General features: G+C 39.3%; 1 protein-coding gene across 1 annotated transcript in view; it reads right to left on the bottom strand.

Moving 5' to 3' along the window:
* The window catches only part of Adgb (androglobin), a 112,275-nt gene extending 90,498 nt beyond the window's left edge, over window positions 1-21,777 (bottom strand). Inside the window, exons 1-2 of the mRNA XM_038339465.1 lie at window positions 21,639-21,777; window positions 6,314-6,458 (exon numbers count right to left, since the gene is read on the bottom strand). Coding sequence (XP_038195393.1) covers window positions 6,314-6,458; window positions 21,639-21,712 — 219 coding nt within the window. The 5' untranslated portion in view covers window positions 21,713-21,777. The remainder of the gene's footprint in view (window positions 1-6,313; window positions 6,459-21,638) is intronic.
* Window positions 21,778-25,062: the final 3,285 nt, after the last annotated feature.

Consider the following 25,062-nt stretch of genomic DNA (forward strand, 5'->3'; position numbering starts at 1 on the left):
ACCACATATTAAAGCTGGATACCAGTAACAGCAGAAACAAACAACATCAAAATGCTTAGAAACTCAACAACTCACTACTGAATGAAAAGTTGATCAAGAAAGAAATTAGAAATTAAAGACTTTCTGCTGTAGAAAATCTTACAGCTTGTGGTTACCCACCTACTGGGGTGTGGACTCTTATACTATATATGCTGATGCAGAGCCTGCGTCCACCCTCTTTTCTGGCCACTCTTTATGGTTGCTGGATTCAGTTTCTGTTCTCTGTTCAAGCAGAGGATTCTGATTTGTGAGTTTACCATCTAATAAATAACCATCTATTTCTCAGTTTTGAGCTAGTGTGGGATTTCTTTTAAGTGTCCTTCCACAATTGGCACCCACATGGCCAACTAAATCCACGTAAAAGCTAAGAGGGCTTGACAGTTTCTGCGTGGTTATTTCTGGGCTAAGTTAGCCAGGCTGCCCGGAAAAACAAGCGGCCCCCTCCTTGCAATAAATTTCTAGAACAGAATGAAAATCAATATACAACATAACCCAAACTTAAGGGATATAATGAAGGTGGTTCAAAGAGGCAAGTTCATAAAATTAAGTGCATACATAAAAAGTTAAAGAGATCTTATACTAGTAACTTAACAGCACACCTGAAGGTTCTAGAACAAAAAGAAGAAATGACCCTCAAAAGGAGTTGAAAAAAAGAAATAAACTCTGGTGAAATCAATAAAATAGAAACAACAACAAGAAAGCTAATACAAAGAATCAATGAAACAAAGAGTTCTTTGAGAAAATGACAATTGACAAACCCTTATGCAAATTAACTAAAAGGCAGAGAGAGAATAACCAAGTTGACAAAATTAGAAATGAAAAGAAGGACATAATAATAGACACTGAGAAAATCCAGAGAGCCATCAAGGCATACTTTAAAAAACTTGTACTCCTTCAATTGGAAAATCTAACAGAAGTCCATAATTTTCTCCATACATATCACTTAGCAAAAGTCAAGTCAAGACTGGATGAACAATTTAAACATACCTATAACCCCTAGTGAAACAGAAGGATACTAAAATGTCTCCCAACTAATAAAAGTCTAGGGTCAGATTCTTTTAGCAAAGAATTCTACCAGATTTTCATAGAAGAGATAATGCCAATACTCCTCAAATTATCCCAACTAAAGAAACAGAGGGAACATTACCCAATTCATTTGATGAAGGCACAATCACCCTGAAACAAAAACCACATAAATACCCAACAAAGAAAGCAAATTATGGGCCAATTTCCCTTATGAAAGTAGGTGCAAAAGTTCTCAATAATTTATGTTGCAGGGAAGGAGAGGAAATCGTTTGGGAGGTCCTTCTGTCTATGTGTTGCTTTTCTTGGTTAACAAATAAAGAAACTGCCATGGCCTGTTGATAGGATGGAACTGAATGCTGAGAGAAAGAGGGCAGAGTCAGAGCCGCCATGGATCCACCACCAGTGATAGATGTGCTGGAACTTCACTGGTAGCCACAACCTTATGGTGATGGACAGATTAATGGAGATGGGTTTAACTAAGATGTAAGAGTTAACCAATAAGAAGCTAGAGCTAATGGGCCAAGCAATGATTTAATGAATACAGTTTCTGTGTGATTATTTTTGCTTTGGGCAGCCAGGATAAACAAATGGCCTCCTCCTGCAACAAAAGTACTTGCAAACTGAATCCAATAACATATAAAAATGATCATACACCATGATCTAGTAGGCTTCATTCCAGAGAGGCAGGAATTGTTCAACATACATAAATCAGTAAATGTGATCCACCATGTAAACAAATTGCAAGATAAAAGCCTCATGCTCATATAATTAGATGTAGAAAGGGCCTTTGACAAAATTCAACACCCTTCATGATAAAACCCTGAAGAGTTTAAGGATACAAGAAACATACCTCAGCATCCTAAGGGCAGATTACAGCCAGCACATAGTCAATATCAACTTAAATGAAGAGAAACTCAATTCAATTCCAGTAAAACCAGGAACAAGACACTCTCCACAGCTATTCAATACACTTGAAATCTTAGCTAGAGCAAGTAGACAACTGATCTTCTCAAGGAGATCAAGGGGACATAAGTTAGAAAGGAAGAAGTTGATGGAGGAGGGTCATCTGTGTTACTTTCATTGGTTAATAAAGAAACTGCCTTGACCCTTTAATAGGACAGAAAATTAGGTAGGTGGAGTAGACAGAACAGAATTGTGGGAAAAAGAAAGCAGAGTCAGGCAGACGCTTCAGGCAGTTGCCATGCCTCTCCTCTCTGAGACAGATACAGGTTAAGATCTCTACTGGTAAGACACCACCTCGTGGTGTTACACAGATTAGTAAATATGGGTTAAAGCAAGATGTACGAGTTAGCCAATAAGAGGCTAGAGCTAATGGGCCAAGCAGTGTTTAAAAGAATACAGTTTCCATGTAATTATTTCGGGTAAAGCTAGCTGGGTGGCAGGAAGCAGCCTGCCGCTCCTTCTACAAGAAGTCAAGGAGTCTTTATTTGAAGGTGATATGATATTATGCAGAGTGTCCCTAAAAATTCCACTGGGAAACTCTTACAAATGATAAACACTTTCACCAAACTAGCTAGATACAAAATTAGCTCACAACAATCAATAGCCCTCCCATATAAATGGTAAACAGACTGAAAAAGAAACCAGGGCAACAACACCTTTCACAATGGCCTCAAATAACATAAAATATCTTGGGGTAACTCTATCCAAGAGAGTGAAAGAGAAAAACTTAAAGACAATGAAGAAAGAAACTGAAGAAGATATCAGAAGATGGAAAGATCTCTCATGCTTATGTGTCAGTAGAATTAATATAGTAAGAATGGCTACCCTACCAAAAACAATCTACAGATTCAATGCATCCTCATCAAAATTCCAACAGTTTTTTCACAGATCTTGATAGGACAGTTTTTAGACTGATATAGAAACACACACACACACACACACACACACATACACACACACTAAACAAAACAACACCAAAACTAGTATAGCTAAAAAAAAAAAAAACTCAAGTAATAAAAGAACTGCTAGATGTATTAGCATCTCTGATTTCAGCTTGTACTACAGAGTTATAGTAATAAAAACAGCATGGTACTGGTACAAAACTCCACATGTTGATCAATGGAATAGAAATGAATACCCAGACATAAATCCACACACCTATAGACAACCGATCTTTGATAAGGAGGCCAGAAACACACACTGGGGAAAAGGCAGCATCTTCAACAAATGTTGTTGATCAAACAGGATAGTTGATAGAAAGCTGGGGAATATCCTTACACTCATTGTCACAGAGAAAGACTTTCTGAACAGAACAGTTAACACAGGCACTAGATCAACAATTAATAAATGAGACCTCATGAAACTGAGCAGCTTCTGCATGGCAAAGGACACCATCATTCAGACTAAGTGGCAGCCTACAAAATGGGAAAAGATATTTTACCAACTACACATCTAATAGTGAGCTAATATCTAAAATATATAAAGAACTCAAAAAACTAGATATCAAACAAATAACTCCATTAAAAATGGAGTACAGATCTAAATGGATAATTCTCAAAAGAGAAAGTAAAATGGCTGAGAAACTCATAAAGAAATATTCAACATTTTTAGCCATGAGAAAAATACAAATCAAAGTTGCTTTTAGATCCTATTTTACACCCTCAAGAATGGCCAAAGAACCAAAGATGGCATCTTTGGTACATGAAAATACTCTCCAAAAGCCACAAATCCTTTGATCTTTTATGGTGTCCTGCCTGCAAGATATGCTAGGGTAATAGTGGTACAAAGTTTATGGGGCAAACCTACTAATATGTGACTTGACTTAAAGACCACTCCACAAGATAAAATCTAAACCTGATACTGCTTAGGTGATCAAGAGTCTGAAACTAGAAAACTCAGGGACCTAGTGTAACACTAAATACTTTTTAAAATAAAAAACAATGAAATGACTCCGAATAACTTATATATCAGTGCCTATTTTAACCATAATCAGAAAGGATTCCTACAGCAGCAGACAGGAACAAATACAGAGATTCACAGACAGACATTATGCAAAGAGTGAGAGACTTGATCACTCTGCTCTAAACAGGATATCTCCACCCCTCCCCTCAAGGCTCAGGGAACCTGAGGAAAATGAGGCAGTAAGACTGTAAGAGCCAGAGGGGATGGAGGACACCAGGAAAACAAGGCCCTCTAAATCAGCACCACCAAAGCTCATATGAACTCACAGAGACTAAGGCAGCATGCACAGGGTCTGCCGGAGTCTGCACCAGATGGTGCCCAAGAGCTAAAAGGAGAAGTGGACACAGGTCCCAACCCTAACCCAGAAACAAAATCCAATTGATAGCCACTGACAAATGAAGATCTATATTCCTTCAAGGGAATTTCCCTGGGGAAACAAACTAGTCATGAGAATGGGCTGCATGGACAACAGAAAATGAACGCAAAGGCTTCTTAGGAGTTTTCTTGTCTAACAAAGCCCTGTGAGAACTTTTCCTTTGTTTATAGTTTTGTTTTTCTTGAAACATGGATTCTTTGTGTAGTCCTGGCTGACATGGAACTCACTCTGTAGACCAGGCTGGCCTTGAACTCAATGGATGTCAGCCTCCCTTCCCAATGCAGAGATTATAGGTGTACGCCACCATCATCCAGCTTTATCTTATTATTTGTTATTTTATATTTTTTATGTTTTTGTGTATATATATATTTGTTTCTTCTCTCTTTTTACCTTTTTATCCTTTGCATATGTATCATGGCTTCCAGTTTAGTGTTTTTTATGGGATTCCTGGAAGCTGGACAAGTAGTTGATTCTTTTGTCTCCCATTGGGCTCTTTTGCTTCTCATTGTTTTGTCCAAATCTGAAGTATTAACTTTTATTATCTTATGCATTATATTTTATTTTAATATTATCCCAAATAAGCATATTCCTTTTCTAGTGAGAGACAGAACCTGGGTGAAACCAGACAGGAAATGGGGAACAATCGGGATAAGCGGTGTGAGGGGACACCATAAGCAAGATACATAATGTGAGGGAAAAAAAAATCTATTTTTCAATAGAAGAAATAAAATTGAAAGAATTAAGAAAGAATGACATATGTCCTTGTCAGAATCTTTCTTGTTGAGTAAAATTTAATTGTGGACTATTGGTGATATTCACTTAAAAATATCCATATAACAAAAGTTTTGAAATACATGCAAGATGATCAGAATGGTTAGATTGGTCTTTGATGTCTTTATTTGCATAGAGCATTCTGAAATAGTAAATATTAAAATTTAAAAACTCTTAACACAATGCAGAATCTCAGGAATCTCAGTGACTGATTCACTAAAGATAAAGACATTTAGTAAAGGCAATTAATTGCTGTCTTTGTTATCACTTTAATGTGCAGATTAGCAATGTGTTAGGCAATGCATTCTTGGTACCACACATAAAATGACTGTACCTTTCACATTCAAAGGGCTTGTGAACCATTTGAGTTCAAACAAAGACGAAATACTATAATGATTAGCAGCAATTTAAAACATGTGGTGATCTGGTGCTTGCTTGTGTGTGGATGCCTGTCTCCGTTAGTGTCTTTCAGATTTTACAGCAGTGGGCTAGATTGGGTAAATCTACAGTTAAGCAATGGAGTTGCGAAGCAACCTAATGAGTCAATCCAAAGTGTGCAGGAAACTTAAAAAAAAAAAGTCATTGGGAGCTTAGAGTGTCTTTATTCTGTGATGGTGAAAAATATCTTGCAGATCAGATTTTAGGACATATATAAGTTATTCAGATAAAAACAGATCTGTGTGAAAAGATGGGAGAAAAACAGAGAGACTGGAACAGTAGCCAAGTGTCTGTTTCATTTTGTAGCAGCTCATGTTAGTCAAAGGCTGAACATTGGATGCAGAAGCAAATGCCATGGGACTTTTGCTAAGGAGGCAAATACTGGGTTCTCTGATGTCCAAAACCAGTTGCTTACTTATCTCATTTTTTCTCATCTTTCTCAAGGATTCCATTATATTTCTTCCCACCCATTTTCCCAGGATAAAGGCTGGGGAAAACAAAGTGGGGGAAGGGATCAGGGTAAAAAGAAAAGCTTCCCCTTTGGGATGGAGATGGGAGAGAAAGAGGAAGGCAAACTCACGCTGACAGGTGTACCCCATTATTAATGAGCTGGGGTGCAGCTCAGGGGCAGAACTTGTGCAGCATGTGCGAGACCCTGGCCTCCCTCTCCAGCGTGTGCAAAGCACAACATGAGAAGTCACACCCACCCATCCACAAGCCTCAATCATGACTACTTACGTAGATGGGGCTCTTGCCAGTCTTGTCTTTCTCCTTCCCTCCTTTGCCTGCATCCCACTTTTCCGCATTTATGTCTGCCTCGCTCCACTCTGGCCAGATCGGGAATTTCCCCTTCTTCTGTTCCACAGAACCTGGTGGCACATTGCTGCCAAAAGGGTAGAGACTTGAGAGAGGAAGGGTTGAAGAGTCTTAATTAAAATCTCTAACATCAAATAGTAAGTTAATTGCATTGCATAAATTAAACGAGCTTGTCAGTGGAGTGCACTGGGTAGACGTGCCAATCAGACACTATCAACAGGCAACAATTCTAGAGACAGAAAGAACTCCATAAGAGGTTAGTTCACAAGCAAATTTTAAACATTTGTCTCTACTGACTAATACAGAAGACTCAATACTGGTGTGTATAGAGCACTATCAAGCTTCATATGAACATAATATAACTTACATATATTTATGATATAGGAGAATTTCTTACAAGAGTAGCAGATTTTGGAATGTCCCACAATCTAATTTTGGTTTCTCAATTTGTAAAACTACTAAGTGATCATTATTTTGATTTTCAAAAAACCTGTTAAATAAGAAGCACTTCCCTTAAACACCACATTGTTTATCACCATCAGGGCAATGTGAAAATTGCAATTTTTCATTAAAAATGGAATCACTATACATATTATATTTTAGTCTATTCTTATGTAAGTCCTGTATTCATAATTGCTTATCTATTTTTTGTTTGCCTATTATTTCAATGAATTCATAATATATAGTTTCTATTATATGTTTCATTTAACTCAGCATCAATAATTTCAAAATTCAAATTTGTGGATTTTGGCTTTTTTTAATATTTATTTATTATGTATACAATATTCTGTCTGCATGTATGCCTGAAAGCCAGAAGAGGGCACCAGACCTCATTACAGATGGTTGTGAGCCACCATGTGGTTGCTGGGAAATGAACTCAGGACCTTTGGAAAGCAGGCAAAACTCTTAACCTCTCAGCTATCTCTCCAGCCCCGTGGATTTTGTTTTCAAAGCTTCTTTTTTTGTTTGTTTGTTTGTTTTTGTTTTTCAAGACAGGGTTTCTCTGTAGCTTTGGAGCCTGTCCTGGAATTAGCTTTTGTAGACCAGGCTGGCCTCAAACTCACAAAGATCCGCCTGTCTCTGCCTCCTAAGTGCTGGAATTAAAGGCGTGCTACCACCGCCCGACTTAAAGCCTTTTATTTTTATAAACAAAACTGTGGTAGGTTTCATTGTTGCTATAAATCCTTCACACATTTTTTTTCTGTCTCCTAATTGCCAAAATCTTTTTTCCTTTCTAGGCCCCTCCATGCCTGATACACGTGGAAGCCCCAAGGGAGGAGTGACTCCATTGTCGAGGCCACTGGGAGTGGGACCTCGCAAGAACCCATGGAGCCTAAAACTGGTTCCAAGCTCTGTGTCCCATGAGCTAGCTAGCAGAGCCTTTCATAGGCTCTGTCCCACAGGATTACCCCTGATGGTCACTGGGGTAGACTGGGCCTCACACTTTATCAGCTTGGGAACTCCGGGCTCCTTGGTAAATACTTCTGTCGTGCCACTGCCTGCCTTTGTAGTCCTTTCTACCAGCTGATGGAGCTTGTGCTAAAGTCAACCTTCTTCTTCAGGAGAACTGAGACCCTAGGTTGGCCTCTGCCAAAGATATACCAACAAAGGTTTGCAGAGCTGCGCTTTCACCTGAATCCTCTGCAAAGCAATAGGATTCAAGCCTGGTTATTTCTTTAACAGGTAAGGTAGAGGAAATGCTTCGAAAACATTTTGCTCTGAGGACAGCCAAATTCTGCCTGGATGGTTACATGTCCCTTCCCACAGCAATCGTGAGCCACCGAGTGACCAGGAACTCCACGCATAAGTTCCCATTACAGTGCTCAAGGGTTAGGTCAGTTTCCTCATGCCAGCCTGCCTGGAGCTATAATAGTTCACACTTCCGGCTGAGGACTTGCATTTTTGCTTTGCTGTGTTGCAGCAATCTGCCAGGGTCTCCTGGAACAGCAGCCCCTTTATGGCTGCTGGCAGAGGCTGCGCAAACTCATTTGTGCTTAGAACCTTTACTCACAAGTGTAAAAGCAAAAGACAGCGTGCCATTGCCAAGAGTTGCTTGAGAAGATGCTGTCATTTTCAATTCCTCCTAATTTGGGGTTAGGAGCTCCCCATTCTTTATACAGGTTCTCTGTTTTGTTTTTGTTTTAAATCTCACTCTGCTGCCTGGTTAGAAAATAGTCTTGGGACCTATGCATTGTTACAGCATATCCCTAAGCAGCATGTCAGCGTACATAAAAGGTGAGGACACAAGAGTAAGTTTTCAGGAAAAATAGAAAACTCCATACTACTGATAGAGAAATCCAGGCAAAAGGTAGATCTTTATATCATTATGTTCTATCGGGTGCTGCCATGGCCTATGGGTTAAAAAGATGATGACTTTGTATCAAAAAAGCAGGGATAAGGTTAACTCACTTAGAAGGTTAACAGTCTTGTTTGTTTTGGGGTACAGGGTCTTTCTATGTAGTTCTGACTGCCCTGAAACCCCCTCTGTATACCACAATGGTCTCAGACTCACAGAACTCCACCTGCTTCCACTGGCTTAAAGGTGTGTGCCACCATACCTAGTTCTGGAATTAGCAATCTTAAAAGCTATCATTAAAAAGAAAATTTCATTTTCTAAAAAATAAGGGCTCTTCTAATATTTGTTTCCTGTTTCAGTCTGCCACACATAAGTCAATGCTTCCTCTTCGAGCTCTTAAGCTTTGTAACTAATTGACTGCCTTTCCTTGGAACACATCAAATATATTTCAATTACATTGAATATTACTTAAAAAGATTCCACTCAGTGGTGTCAAGCTAGTCTATGGGATCACTTGTAGTGTTAGGCAAATGTGACAAATACTGTTCAAGTTCAGCCCAAGGTCAAATACACTGAGGACTTCAAAGGCCCTGGTAAAGGCTGCTTATTAAATCCTCAACACAGCCTGTGTGACTTTGAAGTTGGCAGAATCTAGCAGGTGCTTTATAGATAGATCCATTTAGGTATTCAAAGGACATTGTGCCTGATCTCACCAATTCTGAGAAGTAGATAATTTTTAAAGTGTGTCTTATATTTTAGATTTTTAACTGCATGATTGTTTTTCCAAAGTGAATGTGTGTGTGCCATAAGCCTGGTGTCTGTGGAAGTCAGAAGAGGGCACTGGATCTCCTAGAACTGGAATTATAATTGGTTGTAATTATCATAGTCCTCTGTCAGAGTAGCAAGTGCTCTTAACCACTCTACAATAAAGGAATATTTAGGAACTTGTAATACTTGTTGTAAAACACATTATGAAGTTTTAGAAAAGCCAAATCTGTAATATCAAAAACAAAACTTAGCCACAGTTACTTTAGCAATATGCCTAAATACTGGTAGATAGCATAATATCATTAAAATCAAAGCTGTAATCAAAAAATTCACTATAGATGCATTTTGTGGAAACATTTTTGAAAAACATATTAAAGTTAATGGAGAAGATTTATACCATAAACTCTGGCTATTCAAATGTTCAAATAGGATACTAAAAATACTAAAAATTAAAAATAAATAAAAAATAAAAAACAATACAACAACAAAAGCCCAATAGATAACTGAGTGAAAAACTGGCTCCCATCGTAGAAGTAGTAAACTATGAAAGGGAAGAGAGCAGGCATGCACAAGAATGCAGGGATAAGCGATGAGGTGGCGGGTGTACTGATTACAGTGTGTTGCCGTGAATAGGGGGATGTACAGTGCATACAATGCGACACTAGCAAAGGCATTCAACAGCAGTACGTGAGCTTGATGATCTGGAAATCTAGCTACTCCATAAGTGTCAGGAAGTGAGAAGGAGGTCTCTAAAAAGGAACAAATGGTGGAGCCATCTTTAAGCTCTAACCTGAACTAAAACCTTGTATTGCACCCACTGTAGCTGATGCTATGACAGGCTGGGCAACGTGAATGGAGACAGACTGCCAATAGGGTGAGACACCAGGGAGAGTATTTCCTGAATGGCAGAGAACTTAAGATTCTAGCATTCAGATTTGGGAGGAGGTGGAGTTATGGTAAAACTTCTAAACATGGTAAATGTGCCCATTTATCAGAAAGGACTGTTCTTATGTTGGAACAAAGTCCTAGGGGCCTCTGCTGGTCCATTGGCTATGTTGTAGCTCAGTTGTAGCAAGGTTTTGGGTGTCTGCAGAGAGACTAGTGCTCAAGAGAAGAGGAACATTCTTCAGGTAGCTCCAAAGAGCAGTTGTTTGCCAACCAACTGGGTATTACTCAACACGGTAACGACTATCATGTCTACTTGTGAGGGTGCACCAAGGGCTTCAGCAGTAGGTTAGGGCCCTGAAGACTATAGCAACTGCACGGCAAGAATAAAGTGCATGACCTCAGAATATCTACAAGAGATGAACAAAAACAGCAGAGCAAAAGGCAAAATGCAGAGCTAGGAGCAGTCAGCATCTCAGAAGAAAGGAAGCAAACCCAGGGGAAGAGAAATGAGGTGATTTTAAAAGTCTTCAAGATGAGTGCTATTACAGTTCTCAAAAGAGATAACAGTGGGGCTGTGAGATCGGGAAGGTTATTAGACAAAAATTCAGATGTGAACAGACATTAACCAATTTTAGTAGTAAAAATCTAAGAAGATCAAGTAACTATTATAAAATAGCATAAAGAAGAGATAACCTATTGTTATAGGGAAGCTATTAGAATATAGATTTTAAAAGCTGGTATATACACATAAAAAACAAAAAATATGAAGTAGACATGTCTACATGTTTATGTTAACAGACTAAACATAACACAGACATGCTAAGATTTCCAGAGAGATGAGATGGTTAGAATGTGGAATGGGAATAAAGAGATTAGAATGTTGAAGAGATTCCTATGAAAAAATATTGAAATGACAAAAATGGGTTTTCAAATCCAAGTTTAACCATTTTTGTAAATGAACAGAAGGTAAGAAGGTGGTAATTTAAGCCTGAGTACAAAATGAAAATGCATGTCAATCATATATACAGATACTTATATAACAGAGAGTCAAATTACTTGGAATGAAGAACTATCTCAAATTCATAATAATAGTGGGCATCAGAAAGTAATAAAGTATGATTTTCAAAATCAAAGTTAATCTGTTGCCAGGGCTAAAGTCAATATCCAATTAAACTCTTATACAAAAAAATGAAAGTGTTCATCTTCAATGAGATACAAACATTTCAACATCTCACATAATAATAATAATGATAATAATATCTGTGCTTCTAAAAGATACGATTATGTTATTAAAATAGAGCAGTTAACAAAAGGGATTCAGAGAGATGCAATTGTTCTTGTGTTTTTCTGTAGAAATGATGCTGAATAACTATAGACCTTGGTGGAAAGTATTTAAGGTAAATCTGCATGTGAAAAGAAATGAAGGATACTCTGAGAAATCAGACATAAAACAAAGAGCAGAAAGGATAGATCTTAGGTTAGTGAAGAACTAATCAGAAACTGTGCTATAGGAAGACAAGAAAACTGGGAATGCAGAATTCTTTTAATTGAGGCAAAAAACAGATATCTTGGAAGTAAACATTTTAGAAAACATATAATTTCAGACTGGGTAAGCAAATCCCTCACTTAAGCTGTGGTTCTTATTTCTAAGTAACAGTGAACCCTGACTGCTCCACATTGAGTACCGAGCAGATAGGGAAGCAACAGCAACAACGAACAGAGCAAAGCAGAGGAAGAGCCTGGGAATTTTAAAACTGAAGAAAATTCCAAACTTCACAACTTCACTTCATGGTAGGAATTCTAGGCATTCCTAGATTCGTGATACACACACTTTTAAACTTAAATTTTGATCATATATGTGGGTATGTGAATACATACATATACATGTGTGATATATATGTGTGTGAGCAGACATTAAACAATTTTAGTAGTAAAAATTTAAGAAGTTCAAATAATTATTACAAAATAGCATAAAAAAATAGATAATCAACTGCTATGGGAGCTGTTAGAACGTAGAGTTTAAAAATTGGTGTATATGTAGAAAGAAACAAAAAATGTGAAGCAGACATGTGAATAGACTAAATGTAACATATATACGCATATGTGTGTGTGTGTGTGTGTGTGTGTGTGTGTGTTTAGCCTGCAGGTATGTCAGTATACCACATGCATGCCTGGTGCCCACAGCAGCCAGAAACGAAGCCTGGTACCCTAGAATTAGAATTATAGACAGTTGTGAATCATCAAGTGAGTGCTGGGAATTGAACCTCCATCCTCTAGAAGAAAAGTCAGTGCTCTTAACAGCCGAGTTATCTATCCAGCCCCATAAAACATAACTTTTCACCTCAAGTATATATTTGATTAGCAATTTGTGTCCAATATGATGTATTTTTGTCTACATAGTATTTCATTCAAATTCATCTATATTTAGTAACTTAAATACCTTGACTGACTTAGAATTGAAACAAGGCCAAAATTGTCTTTATATATGATTATATTCATTCATAAATTTATTAAAATATTTTCATATGACTATTATTAATAAAGTAACTCCAGGAGACATGAAAGCACTATTAACTCATACTTTGCAAAGACAATAAAGTGATATTTAAATTACTTTTAGAGACAGGGCTGTCATGATAATGTCTCCATGGTTGCAGGTGATATGCTGTAATCATGTTCACATCCTCTATTACTCTTTCCTTTCTCCTCATACCTCACGCCATACTAGGGTATGCCTGTTATCTTAGCACTGGGAAGCAGAGACAGAAAGACCCAGAATTTGAGGATAGCTGGGGGAGGGGGGGCACCACAAGATCTTATCTCCAATTAATTAGTTAATTAATTAAAAATTAATAAATTAGTTAAAGTAAATATTAAGTCACTTAACAAGGCTAATACAACATGAACTACACAGGAGGGGTCTTGGAGACATTTAAGCATGAAAAAGCAGCTGATCTGGTTTGTGCAGGCACAGGCACAGTTGCTCATCTCTGTTTTGATGACATTATTTTATGGAAGCTGGCCACTAAGGGGATATTAAAGTTTCAATAAAATGGGGTCCTGGAATTTTGCCATTGTTTTCTGAAAGCACGCTGTTCAGTGTTGGGGCATGCTTTTACTCCTGGTGGGAGGCAGCTTATTTATGCCAAATGCAATCAGCATGCCTTCTTACGTAGTGTCAGTTAACACTCACAGGGAACCTGAATATGAATAGAATTACACAATGAACTTAATTTGATCTGGGGGCATTCTGAGTCACACTCCTGAGAAAATCAAATTCCTAAGGAAACCAGTTGCAAAAAAACATGTTTTCTAATTTAAAAATAGTTATATAAAAAAGAAGAAACAAGTTGTTACATTGACCTTTTATTCCCCTAGTTTTACTAAAATTATTTAAATAGAAACTGATTTTAACAGTTTAACATTTGTCTGTTTTTTAAAACACAGTATGCTTGAGTGGTTAAAAATACTAAAAAAAATTCAGTTTCTAGTCTCGAATTAGTGAGGGCCAAGGCACACAATTGTTGGAGCATAAAGATAAGAGCTGAAAAGGGTGTAAGGAGGTTAGGGGCAGAGTATTTTGCTAGCACAGAAGAGGAGGAAATTATATCCAAGTGAGTGAAGAAGCCATGTTTGGTCTCATAGGAAAGACCTTCAGTTTAGCATGGGTTGGTTGGATCAGTGTTATTAGGCATGTAGGATGGGAAGTGGGCTACTGCAGGAGGAGGCCTGGCGAAGTTAAGAAAGTTGCATTTAATTGATGATCATTGGCTTAATGATCAACAACAGGAAGAAAAGTGAGGGTCCAACTTAAAAAAAATTGAGAATGAGTTAATTTGGAGGTAGAAGAAAGAAAATAAGGCAGACGGGCAGATGGATTCCAGAAATAGAAAAGATAGACAAAACCAAGCTGTCAATTACATGGATAGGACAATCTCCCAGGAATTGCTAAATATTTGTACTTCATTGTGATACAATTAAAATCATATCCAATATTTCTTTAATTAAAAAATGTACTATGTATTAATTTAACCACACAAATTAGCATGGCTGCTGCCTCAGATTCTTGAATTGCGTTGAACCCACCCTGAGAAAAGCTACAGACAACCTCAGGAGCCTGAGAGGGAATATTTACAATAAAATTTCAAAACACCTACTTGGGTCCGTCTTCCCCATGTGGACTTCCTGGGAGTGAAAATAAGCACAAAGAGTCACCCTCCCACTTGTCCTCCATGCCACACAAAGGTACATTTTAATCTATCTTGGATACGGTTTTCAATCAATTTCACCTCACATTATGTGGCAGAATAAGTATACAGACCATTTAAATTAATTCCATCATTTAAATAATCTCTGACCTAGAAATGTCACAGTAACATGAACGTCAACAGGATGTTGTGAAAATTACTTTTGGAGAAGCCACGGTTTATGCCACTGGAAGCCTTACCAACAATGCCACCATGCCAAGGCATAAACTAGATCGTGTTTCAGGTAAGAGGAGGAACAGATTCCATGAGCATCTACTTTTAAATCTTTTAATTTAACAGATTTCTTAGAACTTTTTTATTATTCAGTAAAACTTTACAAGATATTGGCGACCCTAGTAAGCAGATGTGGCCCCTGTCTCCAGACTAATACAAAATTTTAGGGTAAAAGTGATGCTATGTATGATGGCTCTAGGGGTTGGGATAGCTGTTTGAATCCCTAGTATCCACATAAAGCCAGCTGCAGTAATACACATCTGTAATCCCAGAGTGGGTACAGTAGGATTGGACTGCAAAGACATCTTGTCAGCCAATTAGCTCCCAATGTAGTATTAAACATAAAATGGTCACAAAAAAGGTGGAAGTTATGTATAGACACCCAAAGTTGTCCTCTGACCTTCAGATGCACATCACGCCACAAGCATGACTACATACACACACACACACACACACACACGCACACACACACGCACACACGCACGCATGCACGTGCACACACACACACACAATGACTTTAAAAAGAATGGGTGATTTCAACAACAAATCAAGTGTCAGCCATAACTCTTAAACCACATCAAACTGGAGTGAATTACTACAGAAATCTTCAAGTGAAAATTTCAGACAAAGAACTAAAGGCAAAGCCTGTTACGGCTGAAAGACAGTCTTAGCCTCATTAAGCAGGGTTATTTGCCTGAGCAAGACTTTATATTTTAAAATACGCAATGGACACTTACATAACATCATACTCTTTGCCAAGTGTTACCCAGGGACAGGGATTCTTGTAACCTGAGATGGGCCTCTGCCTTCTGGCTCTTACGTTCTCACCCTCTCTGATTCAGAGGGTTTTATGACCCAGCTGTAAGACTTGTTTCCACTTCAACTCACTTAAATTATACCCTGCTTTTATTACGACACACTATGTCAGGCCCTGAGGAAATATGAAATAAACTAGACCTCTAATTCTTTAACCCTTCCTTTTTCGGGCACCACACTCTCAGGGCCTGTACACCATCACTGTGTATACTGCCATGGAGGAAGGCAAACATAGCTTTTCCCATCGTTACTTCTCAGATCTTCTCGGCCACCCACCGTCCTGTGTTCCTCATGCTCATCAGCAGGACAGAAGGAGGCATCCCACAAGCTCAAACCACGGCTCATTTTGTTCTTCCTTGGATTGAAGTCCAGCATAAATTCCGTGGACCTGTCAGATTGTGTTTCTTAAATCACTATTCAGACATCTAAGCCGTGTGTTTGCCACACGACTTTATAGTTCTCTCTTTATCTTTCCATCTCGTTCCACTACACGCTCACCCAGGTGTGTCACGAGCTAGCACCTGTCAAGAGCCACAGATCCTCTGCACGGGCAGTCTAGGTGACCTCTTGTGCCCCAAACACCCGCCCTCCCCAGCACTAGCTGTCTAAGGAGTGACTGTTGAGGGAAATGGTGAAAGACTAGCTCCAGAAAAGCAACTTCCTCTTTAACACACACAGCCTCGTTCTAGGAGTCTCATGATTTCGCTAATCTAACCTCATGCTGACACATGACTTCTTTGCTGTCCACCAAGTCCTCAGGGAAATTAAAACATGATTATAGATTTCCCGGTGGCTTCTCTTATGAACTGTATTTCCACCCAAGCCACATCATAACTCCTTTGATGGAATTACCTTGATGCACAATTCTTTATCTTTTGTGGATTTCCAATGACGTCGGTGGGAGGCACGCTCATTAAATAGTTAGAAACATGAAGAATTCGAAGTTCCCCCTGGGTGTATTTCTATCTGTGACGCTAGCATTTTAAATTTGTTGATGTTTGCAGTTGTTGGGGTCTACAAAGGTCAATTATAGAAATCACGAAGCCCCCCACTTCCTTTGTTCCTCCACCTTTGCTCCTCTGGCCCCTCCCTTTGGTGTGGACTGTGCGGATGGAGCTAGGTAATATGGTGAGTGCTGATATTCACCGGGAGCCATAAAGGAGCCTCCTGTGCCTCATTCTTTTCAGTGGGTGGAACTTTCCTGATCTCTGTAAACAGAGGAACATACTCCACCACCCTCTGCTGCACAGCTGCATGTAATCAGCTCTTTTTTCTCTCTTTCAGATAACCAAGAACTCAATTTAATACTCAGCAAGAAATGTATTATTCTATTTTATATTGCTCTCATAATACCATTAAAATTAACTTTGAAAATAATCCCATTTTTCACATATGGACAGATACATTAACCTTATCTGAAAATTCTATAAAGTTAAAATGGGTGTTGTGATCATAAGGACACAATTAACCTGGAATAAGTTGTGTATTTCCCAATCTGAGAAAGGTTTGATGACAAGTTATCACAATTACAAATCTAGAAGGTGTTATATATTTTGTTACTTGAATAAATTTCTTGTAGTATTTTAAATCATAGTTTGAATATGCTATTGAAGGTAGAAGAAAATTTTGTGACTACTAATACCAAACGGTACCCCATCCCCCTTGTGAACTACCCTGTCAAGTTTGGAATATTTAAGTGTGTCCAAATGTGCATTAATGATAATAATGGCTTTGAGGGCCGCATGTGTATATAGGTATAAATGCAGAGGCCAGAAGGGGACATCAGCTATCCTGCTCTGTGACATCTACCTTATTCCCTGCAGGGAGACTCTCATATCAAACTGGGAACTGGGCTGACTGGTAGGAAATACTTGCCTGTATTCCAAGCCCCTGGAGTTACAGCTCTGTGCTTGTGATGCCACATCCAGGCTTTAATTTGTGTGTGTGTGTGTGTGTGTGTGTGTGTTTATGCACATGTGTGTGCACGTACACACTCTGAGAGTCATACTTGTGTCTTTGTGCTTACACAGCTTACATTCTTACCCACTGAGCCATCCCTACAGCCTTCTAATTACTTCCAATGCTTAGATTGCTTTTCAATGCTTAGATTGCCTTATGGTTGGTACTTCCAAGAAGATCAAATCCCTCATCTGATGAATGCTTGTACAAGTCTGTAATAGGTAGAAGAATCTTTGCAGTATCATTCAGTTATTAAAACGACTCAGTCAAATGTGTTTATGATTTCTAATTACCGCTATATAATGTTACAGAAGACACCTTATCCACATTCCGGAATGCTGAAGTCCTACTTGCCAGTGGAATGGGCTTAGAATGTGATACCTTTGGAAGGTTATTAGGTCATAAAGGCAAAGCCTTCGTGATGGGACAGTGTATTTCAAAGGAGAAAAGGATTGGTCCTCATCCTCTCTACCAAGTGAAGGCACAGAAAGAGCTAGATACCCTGTGAGCCAGGCCTTGGCCATGCTTGTCCCTTGGTCTTGCACTTCTAGCCTCCAGAACTGTGAGAAACAACTCCTAGTAGGCACAGTTCCTGGACTATGTATTCTATTGACTTCTTAGAATTGGCTCAAGTACTGAAACAATGATTCCCACAAGTTATGCTAATGTTCATTACATTAAACAGTAATGGAAAAGTCACATGAGTCAAGACTTTAAATATTTTTACTATATCCCCATACTTATTTTGGAGTTAAAAAAATCTCAAAGCTACACAATGAAACCCCGTCTCAAAAAAAAACCCAAAAATTAAATAAATACATAAATCTAATAGAACAATAGAGGAGCAAAGCAATCGTACTTTAATGGACCTCACTTAAAAAGAAAAGCAACCATTTGAATTCAAAATGTTCGTCCATCACAAATGGCCCGTTGCCAGTGTGAACCCTAAGAAGGTTTCATATGGTCTGGGTGAGAAAGTGCTCACGACAGAACCAACCACTAACTGGATGCACAAACTGAGATGGGTCACTTTTAACATCTCATTTTGCACAATGCCAACAAAAGAGCAAAGTAGGAAATGTAAGGGGAAATAGGCTTTAATCCAATTCAGAAGAACTGAAAACTGAAGTAGGAACCAAATTAAGAGATCATTTACCACACACACACAGTGAACACTTTTTAGCTGTTCGTGACCCTAGTAAGCAAAAGCCAGATATGGCCCCTGCCTCAGGACTGACGCATAATTTTAAGGTGAAGGAGATGCCATGGGTGACTTCAGGGGGCGGTGTCTGAAATGATGCTTTCAAGGTTCTGACAGTTTTTTCTTATTTCCTTATTCTGGATTATGGGAGAGTTGATTGATTTCATTAGCTATGTAACCATAGGAGTGGTAAAATGACATCAAGTTCTCTAACTTTCTCCCATGGTACTACAAAAGACAACCACACCAGAGTCTAGCTGGACTTTGATACCTAAGGCGTTGTGACTGCGTGACACTTTGCTCTGTATCTGCGAGTCAGCCTTGCATTCACCACTGGTTCTTTGGCCAAACCTCATAGGAAGGAATTGATTTATCAACCACTTCATATTCTCTCATTTAGTGCTACATCAAAATAATGATTTGATATTTAATGCTTAATCACTGGTAAAAAGTACTTGCCATTTTCCTTCTATTTTTATAAATCAAACATGCACTTCTACCAGCAGAATTTCAATTCAGATTATTTTGCAAGAAAGAAGCACATGTGAAATACATCATCTTTTCTGAAAGAAATTGTAGTTCTGGAAAAGGCATAGCCAGTGTCTTACAGAGGGACTGTGAGCCTGCTTTGTGATGCAACCATCACAGAACCTACCAGATCATGTCTTCTATACTCTCCAGACACTGATTTAAAAAAAAAAAAAAAACTAGCTGCCTTGTAGAAGAAAAAAAAATCACGTCTTTCATTTTCAGGATGTAATAAACTATTTAATGCTGACGACTTCCCCAGCTCCTAAAAGGTTTGAGTACATAACCATCATTATTTGAGGAAGGAGCTTAAAATCCTTTTTCAAGCCTGGTAAAATCTGTCACCCACTATTGCTTTTCCATTTAAGTAGTTTTACCAAATGACGTGATTCTCTGTCTGCATGGGAAAATGAGTCAATGTGGTTATCAGAGACATCCTTCTTGAACAGAGTCTGCAGGAATTAGCTCATGAATGCTCACAGTGGTGAAACTAAATAGAAGTGATTTAATCTAAGAATCTGACCTATACTACTAATTACTTTTTTTCGTATAATTATATATACACCCACAAAAAGCATTTTTTAATACCTACTATGTGTGACCTAAGAATCGTTCTAGGTACTAAGAATTTGACGGTGTATAAAACAGAAAAAACAAAAACCCTGTCTTCAGAGAACTTATGTTAGGAAGTACCTAAAATTACCCAGTATTGAGCAGAAAAATGAAAAAAAAAATCAGTTAAAAAACTGTGAGGTGTGTGTGCATGTGTTGCGTGTGTGTGTGTTTGTGTAACATGAACAAAAACAGCAGCAAAAATCAACGAAGAAAAAGCAGAATGGAAGACAGGGAGTATTGCATATTTTGAGTTTTTGCTTTAGTTTGGGCAGGGAATTTTAAAACAGGCAACTAAAAAAGAAGCTGAGAAAAAATTACATTTAGATAACTTGTGAGGGAGATGGAGCGGGACCTAATGGACATCTGGAGGAAAAAGACCTAACGTGTGGAGACCCTGGGGTGGGAACAAGCCGGAAGAGATCCTAGAAATACAGGGTAGCGGGTATTCTAATGTGTCTGAGGGTAAGTGAACCAGTAAGGTAAAAATCAGACAGGCAGCGTGGGCCCGATTCTCCGGGCCCTTATGGGTCTTAGACTTCTAGAATGGAACATTAGGCAACACTGAAATGGTTCTATTCACAACCGGTACACAAAAGTAGAGCGATCCTGTAAAGATCACTTATCCATGTACCATTGGGTCTGAAATTTAAACTAAGGAAATGAATGGGTTATCTGCTGGGTATCTGGATATTTGTTTATAAAAGAGGACAGAAGTAGAAGACCATAGACTCTCCACTCCCGACTGAGCCCAGGAGATGAATTCACAAGGAAAACAGTTCAAATAGGAGGGACCAGAGAACAGAAGACACAGGAAGTGTTTATTTTAGATAGGGAAGCGTATGTAAGCAAGCAAGCATGTAAGAAGCAGTTAAAAAAAAAAAAAAAAAAACTTGTCCTGTCCATCCCCCACAGGAACTGCATGGAGGACTCTTCAGGATTCCCCTGAAGTAGGGTTTGGTGTTTCGAAGCTGGAATGGCTTACAAATATAATGTATTATAATATAATAATATAATATAATTAATATAATATGTACTAGAGAATATCTGGTTATATCCAAAGGGAAGGGAACACCAAAGGAAAATACTATGAACAGGGAGGTTAAGACACACCAGCAGCCCAGAACAAAAGGATCCCACGAACCAGCCTACATACCACCTCCCCAGTAGGCATTAGGAACGCCACCTCATGCTCATGCGGTAGACTTTACTCTTTCAGTTTTCTGAAGTCACCGCATGTTTGATTCCAACTGATTAAAAGTCTGGAAGGTTGGGCTACTGCAAAAATAAAACTCTCACTTCCTCTCCTCCCCCCCTCACTCCCTTCTTTTCTTTTCTCCCTCCACCCCCCCCCCCCCCCCAGGCCTCTTTTCAGATGGACTGGCGAAAGTGGGCGGGTCTTTAACTGGAGTCTTCCTAGATAAACCCTAAGAGGCCTGTGACACTCAGGATAGGAGGAGGCGCTGGGAGAGTCACAAATGGAAACATTTCCAACAGGAAAGCAGCCTCTCTGGAAAGGAAATGGCTCTAGAGTAAGGAGGATGAGGGAACAAGCTTCTCCTAGACTGATCCCTTGGAAGACAGACACAGGGCAAGCAGATCAATTCCTTATGTGGTAGTTTGTTCTGGAGCCAGGACCAGCCCTGGGTGGGAGTGGTCCAGGAGTAGGTAAGGTATCGGGTGGAAGAAGTCCCTTACTCTTTAGATTTGTCAGATCCGTGCGCAGAGTTGATCCGATGCACTTCTTTTCTTTTAGTTTGTTTGGAGGCCATGCCTGAGGCTCACCCTGGCAGCCTCCAGCAGGGCCCACTGAGAGCTCTCGCGCCACTAGGCCCGCGAGGCTTCCCGCGTCTGCGGTTGCCAGGAGACGGAGATCGTGACCGAGTTCTGAGAACCGGAAGGCTCCAGCCAGGCCTGCTTGAGGGCGGAGGGCCGGCTCTGAGTGGAGACACAGTTTAAGACCTAGCAGTTGTTTTTTTCGGGAGGAACTGTGATGTGGGCAAGCATTGACAGGATCAAATGGCTGCTGAGGGGTTTCTTTGAAGCTTGCTATGCCTGGGTTTCAGACTCTGAACCTTAGACTCAGTTTTTCAACTACGAGAATATAGATCTTATAAATGTCCAACCCCGTGTTCTCTTAGCTGAGGAAAAGGAAAGTTCCTTCATTAAATACTAGTGAGTTTGCCAAAGGCTTAAAAAACGGTGGGTCCGGAAGAGAATCCATTTGTGGAGTCGGGGAGACAAACAAGCAGTGTCCTGTCTGGCTAGGTGAAAGGATTAATCTGGTTAAGGAATGCAGGGGCGCTGAAAATGCTGGACAATAGGGATCTATTAAAGCTTGGGTTTGGAGCTCAAGCAGTCTATGCAGTTAGGTTGCCTTGGAAGTGGTTTTCTTTGACCTTCCATTGTTCATTTGCTAGCAGATGCTAACATCTACTCTGAGGCTAAAATGGATGTTAAGTGTTCAGTACAACATGCAAGACTCCTTACGTGCCTTCTTGAATAAATGTAGCCAATCAGCTAAATATAGAGCCTGTGGATCCTATACTCAACTAAGAAATGCTTATACTGGAAGGCCACCACTGACTGAGACAAAACATTATTTTTTCAGCCCATTGTAGCTTTAAGACAAATTTGACCCATGGTCCTGAGGTTTAGAACAAATAGGTGGCCTGTCCCATAAGCCAGGAAGTAATAAGCATCTTTAAATAAAATAAGCCCCTCTGCTCTTGGGAGTAAGAACACGATTCAGTTGAGAAAGCAGCTTCCTCAAATCAAATCTTTCAACTCTGGCAAATGACTGCTCCACTCTCTCCATTCTGCGGAGCCTGGGTTGTCAGACTACTGCAATCTTAATACTGTTGAGAGCTACATCAATGACAATTAGATAATGACTCAGTATATTTTACACATAATATAAATTCAAAGAATAAAGTACTAAATTTATTACTGCAGAAGTGTCCTCAAATTCTTCCCTTACACTGAATCCATAGACAATGGAAGGTCCATAGAGGGCCCTGCTTTGTTTGCCAAAGTTCTAGAACTTCCATAGAATTCCTCTAAATGAAAGTAGACTAAATATTGAGAAAACATAGCAGTAATGATTTTAATGAAGTAATAAGGAACATTGCCATAAGTTGGTACAACTGACCATGTGTGAAATAGTGCAGCTCTGAGTAGCTAACCACATAGGTGGGTGAATTTAATTCGGAGCCGGGGCAGTCCCTGACATCACCGTCCGTGCCTGCGAATGCCAAAACCCTGAGAGAAGAAAGGCTTTGAAAATCAAAACAACTACATGCCAAACAATTACAAAGAACTCCAGACCTAGAGGGGCAAAGTGTCCTGCCAGAAATTGCAACACTGCACACTGATGGTGGCCGGATGACAGGCATAAGAGTGCCGATTTAAGCTGAGCTTATTTCACAAAGAGCCTCCTTTCAGATAGATGTTTATCTATCGTTAAGATAAAAATATGGGCGAAGTATTGGAACGAGAGGATCACACAGCAATTTTAGCAACTATGTGGTACTAAGAAATTCTTAGGCTGGTGTTCCTTCTGTAATTATCATATTGAGACGGCAACATGTGTAGATGGAATCTCTCTTCTGTATAGAGTTAAAAACTTGAGCAAGCCACATAAGTAGCATGTGTGTTTCTCTAACCTTATAGTGACATGACATGTAATAGAACACGGAAGGAGACTTGATCTTATGGATGTGCCTTTAAGGTAAATCCATATACTATAATTATGATTGGTGCCACTTTGGAATAATAAATAATATCAGTTATGACTTGCCTCATGTCTACTACATTGGGAAAGGATGCCAGCTCCTTTAGAGACCATGCTGAATTTAAATATTGGCTCTTGTTCACTGATTGCTCAGAACTTCCAATTTCTTTGTTTGTAAAATAAGGAAGAATAATACCACAAATGGACTTGACAGGTCATAAGCGCTCAGAGGCGGATGATATTGCCTCTTGTAACAAAACTGCAGTGTAGAGGGGAAGCAGAACAGATGGTGGGCAGCCCAACAAGGCAGGCTACACCTCAGGCTGAGCTGTTCACTTCCTCTGGCTACCCGTTGGTCACATTTCCTGATCCAGGTGGTTGCCTTTGGTTTCACTTTAGGGAATTTCAAACTTGCTTTCCATCAGATAGCTTCAGAGACTGGGAAAGAAGAGAGTGGTATTACTATTGCTGTTATTATTGTTTCAGTTATTATTATTGCTATCACCATCATCATCGATACTATTAAGCCACACCTCCAATAAGACTTGCTCTAGTGGGAGGAGAGATTTGACTTAGGGCAGTAGTAGCTCATAGGGAAGTGGTTAGAAAGACACACTTCTATCAGCAGAAACAGAACTAGCCTCGGGGGCTCTGCTGAAATGTGGAAGCACGCTTTGGTATAGACTATCTACCCACCACCAGCAGCCCTGGATAACCGGAAGGGGAGGAGGAGAGGACTGGAGGTGTGTTTGTTGGGGGAAGGGGAGGTAATTTCTACCTCTTAGCATCCTCCCTTCAGGTGTCCTCCAGTGCTCAAATCTGCAGGGAATCACACAGATTCTGCTGCTCAGTGTCTTCACAGTTAGGCCAGTTGTGCAGTTAATCATGAGAAATCCAACTACATGAAAGAGTGAATTCTACATGTTCTGCATGCAGTAGGTTGAGGGCCAACACCCTTTCAACTTGGAGGTTTTGTCTCATTTGCTTAGGAAATACTAACTAACCTTCTTTATTATGACAAGCCTTACTGTAATATAATATATAATATAATATAATGTAAGATTTCTATGATATTGTGGTTTTCCTTACTTATGGCCCCCAGCTTTTCTCAAAAATGGAGCTACAGGGTCACTTGAAACAGGAATTGTCTTACCTTTTTGAAAAACTCAGCTGGGACCTTTGAAGTCCCCAAACTCCTGCTTTTTGGCTCTTATGACTGCTCAGCACTTCCTTTGGCACGCTTCCAGAAACCTTTAGTCTATTAACTCCCTTAAATTTGGGATTACAATCAATCCATTTTACAGAAAAGGAAAGTAAACTATGGAAAGATAAAGCAACTTATCTGAAATCTAAAGCACCCAAGAGCTCAGAAACGGAACTAGAATACAA

The sequence above is a fragment of the Arvicola amphibius genome, chromosome 8 (assembly GCF_903992535.2).
Source record: "Arvicola amphibius chromosome 8, mArvAmp1.2, whole genome shotgun sequence".
In the NCBI taxonomy this organism is placed as follows: Eukaryota; Metazoa; Chordata; class Mammalia; order Rodentia; family Cricetidae; genus Arvicola; species Arvicola amphibius.